The sequence below is a fragment of the Periplaneta americana genome, chromosome 15 (genome assembly GCF_040183065.1).
Source record: "Periplaneta americana isolate PAMFEO1 chromosome 15, P.americana_PAMFEO1_priV1, whole genome shotgun sequence".
In the NCBI taxonomy this organism is placed as follows: Eukaryota; Metazoa; Arthropoda; class Insecta; order Blattodea; family Blattidae; genus Periplaneta; species Periplaneta americana.
In genome coordinates, this window is record NC_091131.1 from 11,483,210 (window position 1) to 11,495,726 (window position 12,517).

The 12,517-nt window shown below is 34.0% G+C and overlaps 1 protein-coding gene across 6 annotated transcripts in view; it reads left to right on the forward strand.

The window, feature by feature from the left end:
• The window catches only part of tweek (transmembrane protein KIAA1109 homolog tweek), a 278,923-nt gene that overhangs the window by 76,629 nt on the left and 189,777 nt on the right, over positions 1-12,517 (forward strand). For 5 of the 6 annotated variants that reach the window (XM_069846680.1, XM_069846681.1, XM_069846682.1 and 2 more), the window contains one exon: positions 7,904-8,074. The exons of the other annotated variant lie outside the window; for it this stretch is intronic. In XM_069846680.1, the coding sequence (XP_069702781.1) occupies positions 7,904-8,074 (171 nt within the window). The remainder of the gene's footprint in view (positions 1-7,903; positions 8,075-12,517) is intronic. 6 annotated transcript variants of the gene reach the window in all.

Genomic DNA, 12,517 nt, shown 5'->3' on the forward strand with positions numbered 1-12,517 from the left:
TCGTTCTTTCTGCTTTTCTTTCTTTCACCCTTTCATTCTATCTTTTCCTTTTCTTTTTCCATCTTTTTCTTTCTTTCTCTCCGTTTCTTTCTTACTTTCTTTCATTCTTTCTTCCTTCCTTTCATTCTTTCTTTCTTCTTTTCTTTCTTTCACCCTTTCTTTTCACTTTCTTTTTCTTTCTTTCTCTCTCCCCTTCTTTCTTACTTTCTTTCTTTCTTCCTTTCATTCTTTCTTTCTTTCGTTCTTTCTCCTTTTCTTTCTTTCACCCTTTCTTTTTCCATCTTTTTCTTTATTCCTCTCTCCCTTTCTTTCTTACTTTCTTTCATTCTTCCTTCCTTTCATTCTTTCTTTCGTTCTTTCTCCTTTTCTTTTTTCACCTTTTCTTTCTATCTTTTCCCTTTCTTTTTCCATCTTTTTCTTTCTCTCTCTCCCTTCCTTTCCTTCTTTCTTTCTTTCTTTCTTTCTTCCTTTCATTCTTTCATTCTTCCTTTCATTCTGTTTTTCTTTCTTTCGTTCTTTCTCCTTTTCTTTCTTTCACCCTTTCTTTCTATCTTTTCGCGTTCTTTTTCCATCTTTTTCTTTCTATCTCCCTTTCTTTCATCTTCTGTTTCGTCTATTCCTTTTCTGCTGTCCTAATTTTCCTTCTGTTTCTTTTTTCCTTCTATCTCTTCTTTCCTCCCACTTCTCTTTCACATGTTTCTTTCATTGATTTTCTTCATCAGCCTTTTCATACCCTTGCATTTTCTTTTCATTCTGACACTTGTTTTTCTCCTTCATCTCCTCACGTTTTTCTCTTCTTTTTTCACTTCTGTGGTTTCTACTGCTGTCCACTCTTCTGACTTTTCTTTTCATTGTTTCACTAGTCTTCTTCTCCTCTTCGTATCCTACTTACGTTTTGTCTTTTCGTTCTTTCACTATTGTCTCTTCTTCATCCTACTCACGCTTTTTCTTTTAATTATCCTTTTGTCCTCCAGTTTCTTCTCAATTTTTCCTCTATGTTGCTTCTGCTGCTCTTCCTCATCTTTTGTTATCTCTTCATCCTCGGCCTCCTGTTCCTTTTCTTGACTCTCCTATTTCTTCTTCTTGTTACTTCATCTTATTTTCCTTGTCATACACTTCACCTCTTCTTATTCGCTTACTGTTCTCTTCTTCTGTGGTTTCTTTTTGTGTTTTTCTGTTCCTTTTCTCTCTTCATTTCCTTTCACTGTTCTTTCTTTGCCTTGTTTCTCTTCGAGTTCCTCCCATTTCTCCTTATCTTTTTACTTTCACTGTTTCTGGTTTCTTCTGTTCCTTCTCCCTTCCGTTTCTCCTCTTCCACTAATTCTCTGGCCCCGAGACAAAATGTGATATATCATTTCTTGAAATTTCTCGGAAGTGAGCATTTAAAATTTGAACAAGCATATAAAATTGTAATAATCATGTTTCATAGCAATGGGTTAGAGAGAAAAATAATAGAGATATGCATGTCATCTTTTGCCACAATAAAGATACCATCATATCGCGAAATCTCATTTTCGACAAAAATTGACAAATCACCTTTTTGCCTTGGAACCACAGAATTCTTCCACTTCCCTTTACATCCTTTACTTCCTACTCCTCCTCCTCCTCCTCCTCCTCCTCCTCCTCATCATCATCATCACCATCACCACCACCACCACCACCACCACCACCACCTTATTCTTATATATATCTTAGCTTTATTTTTCGGTTTAAGATTTATTTTTTATTCCAAATTTTGCATTTCATCTTTGTTGTGGATGACAAGTATTATTTCTTTATTACCATGCAAAGTGTATACGTATTTTAGAATTTGCTTAAAGATTCTTGTATCTGACACATACTCTATGTTTCAGAAATATAAAATATATTTAACTCTTTATCTGCATAATTAATTATTGTTCTATCCATTAATATCGCTATTTCCACTTACAAGACTAATTGCATTTAAATTGCTCTGAGACAGGAAATAAAGAAAAGAGACTGAGATGAGTTAGTTGTCCAGTTTAATCTGGTGTTAAAATATGTCTTAGTTCTTGTGGTCATACAAAGTGATCAGAATTTATCGAATCCACGTTGCATTGTGGCATGTGTAATTCATTATGGCATTACTGGTGTACTGGTGCTTCTTGTTTAAGGCTTCATTCACAGAAATTGGATGTGTATTGGCATTTATGGTTCTGAAGTTGCTTTCGTTATTTATATGCTTTATTTATTGTATATATAAATGTGATGTTATGTGGAAGAAATATGTGAAATTATTCGTTCACGAGTTTATTGTATTTTGTTTTTGTTCATTTTTCTTCTGTTTCTTGAAAGTTGTTTGCTTTTGCATGGGATTTATATTTTTACAATACAGTGAAATGTTGACGTAACAAATGTAGTGGTAACAGAACTTCAGTTATTTGATGTTTGGCTTAACATTATTAATTCATAAACATGGTACTGGTATCCTGTATAATGCTTCTGTAAATTAAAAAGTACCTTTCTTTTTCTCTTCTTTCTTCTGTCTCCTTTTTCTTCTTCAATACATAAAATATCACCCATTCCATTACACGTTGTTACCCACGTAATGTACATGTAAAATATGTAACATAAAAATCAGTTTTATACAAGACATAAGAAACTAACGTTCAATTGAGTCTGACAAATTGAACCTTAATAAATCAATTGGTTTTATTTTAATTTCTCTTAATAGTGAATTAAGTACAAAAAGAATCAGTGGTAACTGAACGCAGTATACTATCTTCATTGTTCAACTCTTTACCAGTCATCAACTTCCAACATAAGACACTTCTAATGTTGATTAATTATAATTAATGTTTTAAGGATTAAATTGCGCTTATTACATAAGAATAATTAATATATTTATTTATGTTGAACTGTTAAAGACGTTATCCAAAATCTAATACGAGTGTAAGAAGAACATTTAGTCTCATTTTACTGTAACATTTTCTGCAACAACTTTTTTGCTTTAACACTCTCTGCACAAATAATAACTGTTATGTTTTTTATTAGTTTCTAATGAAATTCCAAAAATCAGGACTTGTACAGTAAACTTAAGATATAACAATTTGAACATTGCTTGATTTCAAAACATTTTCATTACCAAAACTCAAGCACTTTCTAATTTTGCGTACATTTCAATTTTAATTAATAATAATAATAATAATAATAATAATAATAATAATAATAATAATAATAATAATATTAAACTGCCCCCCATTGAGGGTAGCCCTTACGGACTCAATACATCCTCAAAAAAATTATTATACATGTGTAAACATAGATATTAAATTTTAAAGAAAAGGGCGTGAAAAATTACAATTGCTATTAATATGGCACCATGTGATTAATTAAGATTTGGCAGGATTTTTTAAACACAATTATCACAATGTCATCCCTCAGAGATGTTGGCAGAGAAAACTGCCGTCGAAATTCTTCGAAAAAAGCTGGTATAGTCCCTCGAGCACCTATGAGCAAGCCGAATACCTCAACGTGAATTAAGGCATATTTCAGCTTGAAATAGTTGACTGTAGGCTCATAGATCGACTTCTTCTCAAGGTGGACCTCGGCTGACTGATGACATTCTATTTCAAAACGTATCATGGGGTCCACAATGATGCCCTGTTTAGTGTCTAAAATATCTACTCGGCTCGTTGACCCATTTTCAGCTAGACAGGAGATTTCTTCTTCTACTATCCAGCCCTTACTAGAAAAATGTATTCAGTAATCATCACAATCATCACACATTTGGTCTTTTATTTTAAGTGTGTAGTAAATGTGCTCAAGTTTTTTTATTTTTAATTTTTTTTTTCAAATGAAAGACGATTTCTTGAACATTGTGGACGAAAGGCCAGTCAGAAAAAAATTCTCTCCAGTTACGCAGACAAGCTGGAATTTTTATTAATATATCAGACAAAGCCCATAGTTTCTTGGACGTCTCCTGACAAAAAGCCAGAATGTTTTTTGAAGATTTAACTATCTTATTAATAAATGAGAGAGATTTCACTGATGTTGAATTCTGGCACAGTCATCATTGGCTGCCACTTCACGCATTTCTGTGATATTGTTTTTCAAGAAACACAGGCATCTGCCTCATTGAGAGCACCAGTGGCTGTCCAGTATGGAATTCTAAAAACGTTTGTCGGAAAATATGATTTGTACATTCAGTTCTGGTCAAAAAAAAATGTAGACATTTTTAGTTTCTGTAGAACATCTTCATATATTTCTTTTTCTTTCTAGCCTATTTTCCTTAAGAATTTGATTTTATTAAGAAACAATTTTTTTTCTGTCTCTAATACGAATGATTCCCAACTTGTAATGCTGATTGACATGAAGCAACAAAATGTAATGACTGGTATATTTGTACAAATGTTTCATCTTGTTTTCCTTTTTTTTTTACTTTTGTTGTAAATTAGATTTCAGTGTGATAAATTGTAATATTTTTATTACATTCTCATTTCACTGTTTGTAGAATTGACTGCATAATTTTTATGCATGATTACTGAAATTAATTTTTTTAGATGTAATAAAAATATGTTTGATTTTACCTAATGTTATGTTATCATGACATGTGGTCTAACTTTCGGAGGGATCTGACTTGTGAGCAAAATTATGTTAGTAATATTTTGAAAAGTTAAATACAATTTTGAAGAGATGTTTGGAATTTGAGTCAAGCTTTTTTGAGAAATAAGGAAGATTAAATTTATTTTCGACGACCGTTAGGTGATGAATGTTCTAAATTGTTGCGAGATATTTTTCCTATAACTTTCTTTCTAAAAGAAATTGATGATGTCCAAATATTTTAAAATATAGTTTTACTAATGACAGTATATTAATTATCATTAATTATCATATTTCTAAAATAATATTTTTTCTATGTTAATTTTTCTTAAAAAAAATCTAAGCTTTCTTCATGACTGTAAAAAATTTAATGATTTCAGACTTCCAATTCTGATTTAAACTCCAAATCTATCGTGAGAAAATGTGAAAAATTTTTCAGTAGCATTACATTAATTCCGAAAGGAAATTTTACATTTTGTTTAAGATGTAAGATCACCATTTCTATGTATTTTTTCTTACGTTTTAAATTACAGATTGTTAGTGATCTGTCATCTCGAGTTGAAATTATTTTTTTCAACTTTGTAGGCTTTTTTGAGGGAGAGAGGGTTGACAGAAAAATGTTTGGTTCGCTTTTTAATGAACTCATGAAAACCAAAATTTAGTAGTAAAATCTCAAAGGAATGAGTATCAGTTGCAACAGTATTGGAAGAATGTCTTCGTTCCAAGAAAGAATGAGATTTTAAGAAAATTGGGCTTCAGAAATATCTTCTTTGCCAACAAATTTTAGGAAAACGTTTTCAAAATTAATTTCGAAATTGTTTTTAGAATCTGTCGGGATATCGTTATGCCCTCCTTGTTCGCAACTGTTAAACATTATTGCTATGCTCAGTGTGAGTCCTTCAAAGATTCCATTGAAATGAAAGTACAGTGCTTTTTATGATCATTTAAGTTGTTTTCTGCCAGTTGACTTTCGTTTCATCAGCAAGTGCATTTCCACTCACTGATTAGAGGGACCATTCAGTGTTTCTAATAAAAAAAAAAAACAACAAACATACTTGTTAATTTGCTAAGGACAAACATTTAAAAAGTTATTTATTTACTGGTATCAAAAAAACAAAGAAATGCTGAAACTTCTCTCTCGCCTTTATTTTTTGTACATTTTTTGTCACCTCTTAAAAATTACTTACGCAGCTCTCTTTAAGAAATGGCGTTTTTTTTTTCTCTTTTTACAATGCTACTGTTTTCCTTTGTTTCTGAGTACGAGGATATGATTTAGAATAACTATTCTTGGGTTCTCAGCCAGGTGAGTTGGAGGTTTGCTTCCAAGCTTTTCTTCATTCCCTGAAGAAGATTGAACAAGATGGCAGAGCTAGCCGTCGAAAGCTTGGAAGCAAATCTCCAACTCACCTGGCTGAGAACCCGAGAAGAGTTATTCTACATCAAACGCCGGGAAAGCCTCAAGTCATACAGGATGTGATTTGTTCATTCTTTATTTTAAATTCCTCTGAAGATAAAAGTTATATTGGGTTAAGTTGGGGTCGCACATTATTGCTAATAATTCTACTACCGAACTCTTAAAATATTGATTGTAGGTATGTTCTCTGATACATTTCTGTAGAAAATAAGGAAAATTACACCCGGTGTATGGCTTACGCCAGCGTTTCTCAAACTATGGTCTGTGGACCACCTGTGATCCTCGAGATCTGCCCTTGTGATCCTTCAAAAAGACAGAAGAAAAAATGAAATTCAAACGAATTGCGTATCACACTATAGCTGAAAATCTCAGAGTTTGGAAATGACACATGGCAATCGCCTTTCACTTTTCCTCCCAGTAATGACATTTTATGAAATTTATTACCCTACCCGTCTACCGACTTCCCACTCTACTCTCAGCAACAAAAGAGAGATTTAAAGCACTATGAACGTGGTATTTCTTCTTGCCATCTTTTCCCTGCACATCAGCTGATGATATGTGGCTAAGTACGTTGGCATATCTTTCAGATGTATTCTCAAAACTAAACGAACTAAATCTCTCTCTACGAGGTAATTCTTTGACTGTTCTCAATGCACATGAGAAAATAAAGATGTTCGAGAGGAAACTTGGTTTGTGGTCAGTTCTGTAAAACAGAGGATTTTTTTCTGTATTTCCAACCTTAGAGTCTTTTTGTTTGAAAATGACTTCGTTATTGGAAAATAATTATGCAATGACTTATTTTAATTTCTGGACCTCATCACAAGTTAAAAGAGAATACATTGAACTGTACAATGGTGATTTATAGATTACAATTCAGTTTGCTTTCACGTCTGTGTGAGAAAGGATTTTTATCACTAACTCTAATAGAAACAAAGTAACGAAATCGACTGGATGTATGTGACAATCTCCGACTTAAGCTTACCAGCATACATCGAGATATAGAACAACTGTACAAAAATCTGCAGACTTATCCATCTCATTAATGTGGGTACAGATGCCTCAAACTAGCAAGCTGTCTCGTTTGCGCAGGCGCATAGAACACTTCTCCCCTATCACTGTCCGCCTACTGCTGTGCACTGTGGACTAGAACGGTACAGCTCAGTTCTAATAACAGTCGAGAAGGCTGCATAGGCAGGGTACATCTTGAATACATTGTCAAGAGGTCAACTTTTCAGACAATATGACTATACCTGGGTATTGGAGCCTAGGTGGGCCCCCTCCGTTAGCTCTACTACTTCCCCTCTCCAGCCAGCTTCCTAGTTTGAGGCATCTGTACCAACATTTATTTATTTTGTGTAGTTAATAAATTAAAGATTATCCGAACTCTAATAGCCTTGATTTATTAAAAAACGAAAATGATTTTTTTTCTATTAACATTAACTAAATTAGTTAATACTAATATAAAATTAAATAAATTAAATTAATATTAAATTATTTTTAATTAATTAATTATATTTTAAAATATAAGTATACTAATATTAAAATATGCTACAAAAATGGTAAATTTGCTTTCGAAGGGAACAAGAGTAAGGTGGTCCGTGGATCTTTTGTGACTTAAAAAAGTGGTCCCCACTTCAAAAAAGTTTGAGAAACACTGGCTTATGCTGTTTGTGATAGTTTGTAGGAGAACTAACATAAAGTGTTCCGACCAATTCTAAAGACTGGCCCACATCTATGAAGAAAACTATCAGTAGGAAATAAAAATGAGGAATCGTATGAAGGAAACCTTGTAAATGATTTCGTTGTTAATATAAATTTAATGGAACATTACTGGGACTTGTACAGTTGATTGCTAGCATGCCATTACATTTATTATGTTACTTAGCATGACGCATGTCCTTGATCTGCCACCCTTATGTTAAATAGACAGGTTAACCTCGGCCGTTACACTACCACAGCTGGTGACATTTTCTACTCCGTCAGAGAAGATAGCGACCCACACTTTAGCATAACAGCCAGTTGTGCTTCCTCACTCAACAACTGCAATGGGTTAGTTGTTGACGATATGAACGGATGTATCTTAAACCCAGCTACTAGGTGAGATGTTCCTCATAACAAAACTTTACACTATTTCCTCTTCACTAATCTGATCAATGTTGTGTCTGTGCATGCTTGCATTTGTGTGTTTTGGTGTACACGGTATGTTTAAAGAGTCATAAATGTGAAATGGGATAGATGTGCAGGTATACTAAATTAGATAACTAAGTATTATGGTACTTCAGTTTACAGATTGGCTCTGTATTTTATTATACATCTTGATTACACAACTTTTAACACTGTATCACTTCGGAATATGTATGGTAAGACTTTCCTGTGTTAAATTTCAACGTACCTCGTTTACATGTTTCGACCTATTCATGGGTCGCCACATAGAACAGACATACATACTAAACAAAGACAACAACAAACACGCAGACAACATCATATCGTCACGTGAATGCAAGAACTAGGTAACTCGAAATTTGCATTTTTTAGTTACCTCTTTTATAGCATAGCAAAAATCGCACAAAATGTAATGCAAGAACTAGGTAACTGATCGAACGATACCAGCGACATCTATTTTCCAATATAACAAATAGGTAAAAGAAAACGAGACATTTTCCTTAGTGCAATAAATAAGTAAATAGGCAATGTCACAAAATATGAAAAATCAAGTTACCTAGTTCTTGCATTCAGGTGACGATATATTGGCACAGATACTTAGATGACATACTAATACTATAGGCCCTACAAAGGAAACAAAAGACAGGTCCAAAACCTACATCAACACGTAAACAAAATACACCCAAAGCTACACTACACATTAGAAATTGAAAACAACAAATCCATAAATTTTCTAGACATCACAATAACAAAAGTAGACAACAAACACACATTCAAAGTATATAGAAAACCAACAACAACACACATACACAACACATCCAACCACCCCACACAACACAAACAAGCTGCATTCCGAACAATGGTACACAGACTACTCAACATACCAATGAACCAACAAGATTACAACGAAGAGCTAAACACAATCAAATACATAGCACAAGAAAACGGATACAACCCCAACATAATAGACAATATAATACATAAGACAAAACAAAACACAAAAAACATAAGAATAAACACAAACGCCAGAACACAAAAAATACATCACACTAACATACGAAAACAAAAACACACACAAAATTGCAACCTCATTCAAGAAATTAAATTACAACATCGCATACAGAACAAATAACACTCTACAAAAACATCTCAACACACAAACAAACAAATACAACCACACAGGCATATACAAACTCAAATGTAACACCTGCAACAACTTCTACATAGGACAGACAGGCAGATCGTTTCAAACACGTTACAAAGAACACATCACGGCCATAACAAAATTACAAAACACCTCCACATATGCAGAACACATCACAAATGCCAACCACACCTACAGAGACATCAACACAGACATGGAAATACTGCACATCCAACCAAAAAGCCAGAAACTAAACACACTAGAACAATATGAAATATACAGACACACGAAAACACACCCCAACGAAATTCTCAACACACAACTTAATTTCAGAACACATACACTCTTTGACTCTACATTATACCACACGAACACACCCTCACAGGAAACAAAACAAGAGGCGCCAAGACCAACAACGACCAGTTCTGAAGATGACCCATAAATAGGTCGAAACATGTAAACAAGGTGCGTTAGAATTTAACACAAGAAAGTCTCATCATACATATTCCGAAGTGATACATTGTTAAAAGTTGTGTAATCAAGATGTATAACATGAAAAAGTTTCCTTCCCAGACAGGATTCGAACCACGAAAGTCTTAGTTACCAGTCTATCGTGCTCTGGAGTGAACAAGGCTCTGGAATCAGCTACAAGGGTCGGTCCGGTTTTTTTTTTTTTGTCATCACTGTACATATATAAATTCAGTCTACTTTTGTTTTCGTATGTTAGTGTGATGTATTTTTTGTGTTCTTGTTTTTGTGTTGTACACACAAAATTGCAACCTCATTCAAGAAATTAAATTACAACATCACATACAGAACAACTAACACTCTACAAAAACATCCCAGCACACAAACAACACAAACAAACAAATACAACCACACAGGCGTATGTATACAAACTCAAATGTAACACCTGCAACAACTTCTACATAGGACAGACAGGCAGATCATTTCAAACGCGTTACAAAGAACACATCACAACCATAACAAAATTACAAAACACCTCCACATATGCAGAACACATCACAAATGCTAACCACACCTACAGAGACATCAACACAGACATAGAAATACTACACATTCAACCAAAAAGCCAGAAACTAAACACATTAGAACAATACGAAATATACACACACACAAAAACACACCCCAACGAAATTCTCAACACACAACTCAACTTCAAAACACGCACACTCTTTGACTCTACACCATACCACAGGAACACACCCTCACAGGAAACAGAACAAGTGGCACCAAGATCAACAACGAGCAGTTCTGAAGATGACCCATAAATAGGTCGAAACATGTAAACGAGTTACTTTGTATTTTATTGTTTGTTTGCTTGAATGGTGCATAACAAGATAGAAATGGGCCTGACTGCAAAAATAAATCGGGGCTCCATTTTGTGGGCCCTCTGAGAGATTGGGCTCCTACCGAAGTTTATGCCAGGCATCAACGCCAATTCCAGGGATTCTCATGGTTCCTTTGTCCATAGAATATTTACCATGTTGAATCCTCTGAAATCAGTCTCTTGATAAGAAGGTGCAGTGCAATAGTTTCCTGTTGTAATTGCACTTTTGAGAAAACGATAGTGAATTACAATAGAACCTCTATTATCCGTAGTAATGAAGGGGGGTGGACTGAACGGTTAATCGAAAAAAATCGGATAATCCGTACTATAAAAAATGTTTATAAATTAAGTGCATAATACACAATTTCGTAATTTCCTTTGTGGTCTTGTATTAACGTGCTGTATAGTGGATCATTAAAAGTTCAGTTGTCAACGACGGGTGCTTAAGGCCAAGGATTGATGTTTGATGATTGTCTGTGGAAAGATAGGAAGTCTCGTGTTGTAGATTTACGTACTTTAAACTTTTTATCCTTGTTTTTTTTTTTAATTCGCTTACAGTTGTAATGCCAATTTTCTACTCTGAAGCATCATTAACCACAATTTCTTCTTTCCCAAACTTCTCAATTATTTGTAATTTTTTTGATAATCAACACAATACGTTTTCTTTGACAACTGTGAAAGACATTTGCATAGAAGTTATACAGTACGTCCACTGGAATAGTAGGAATAAGGACTGAATAAATTGTACACGGGTTTGTGGAAATTCTTGGGGTAATTTCTTTGAAAGCAAGTAATGATTATTTTACAAGTAATTATGTTTGTTGCCGACAGCTAAGCATTTCTGCTACATACTTTGTAGTTAGAGTAAAGGCTTGTAATAATCTTCTGTAGAAACATAACTTACAGTACTTCATATTTTTTCTGCAGCAAAAAGAAAATAGGAGCTAGAAAAAAAGTTGGATAATCCGACAGTCGGTTAATAGGGTGACGGATAATCGAGGTTCTACTGTATGTATAATGCTAAAGAAATGATAGGGGAGACAGAAGCACCCAGTAGCAATTTTGTAATCACAGTTTAACATATTAAGAGAAAATTAATTGAGTTATTGCTAATACCTCATAACTTTCCTTTGCGGTTACTTGATACTTGTCTCATCAATGTGCATAAATTGACAATTGTTTCAGTGTATGAAATATTATCTAAATTTAGTTTATTAGTATTTATTTTTGTTTCGCATCCATTTTAAGTAAATGTAAAATGAGTCATCACACTAATAAACCACCAGCGTAGCTCAGGCAGTAGGTGTTTTGCTTACTAATTTGGAGCTGTGCCTGAGCATGGGTTCGAATCTCGCTTTGGCTGATTACCTGGTTGGTTTTTTACCAGTTTTACCAGACGAATTTCAAGTAATCTATGGCGAATCCTCGGCCTCATCTCGCCAAATACCATCTCGCTATCACCAATCCCAACGACGCTAAATAACCTATACTGTTTTCGCTGTAAGAAAAATCCTAATGTAAACATAAGCACGTTGCTGTCATACCCGTGATTGGCTCCCAGTCGAAACACTTAAATGACGCAGGAAAATATAGTTCGTATTTGGAAACCATAATCTTGTATTATTTGGAAATAAAAAATTGAATTCTAGTTGTTAAATATGATGAAACATTTAACTTCACTCATGTGTAAAACGCTGTGTAAAAGAAAAGCTACTTTTATATTTTGTTATGTACTATGAACGCGGATGAATACCAACAGTAATACCTTGTAACAAGCTGGCGTCACTTGAGCTCGTAGATGCTGACGTAAGCACGTAGTACCGAAGTATGGCTTCTGTATCCTCAACTGTCCATTGTGAAGACATAAGACTTGAAAATAATT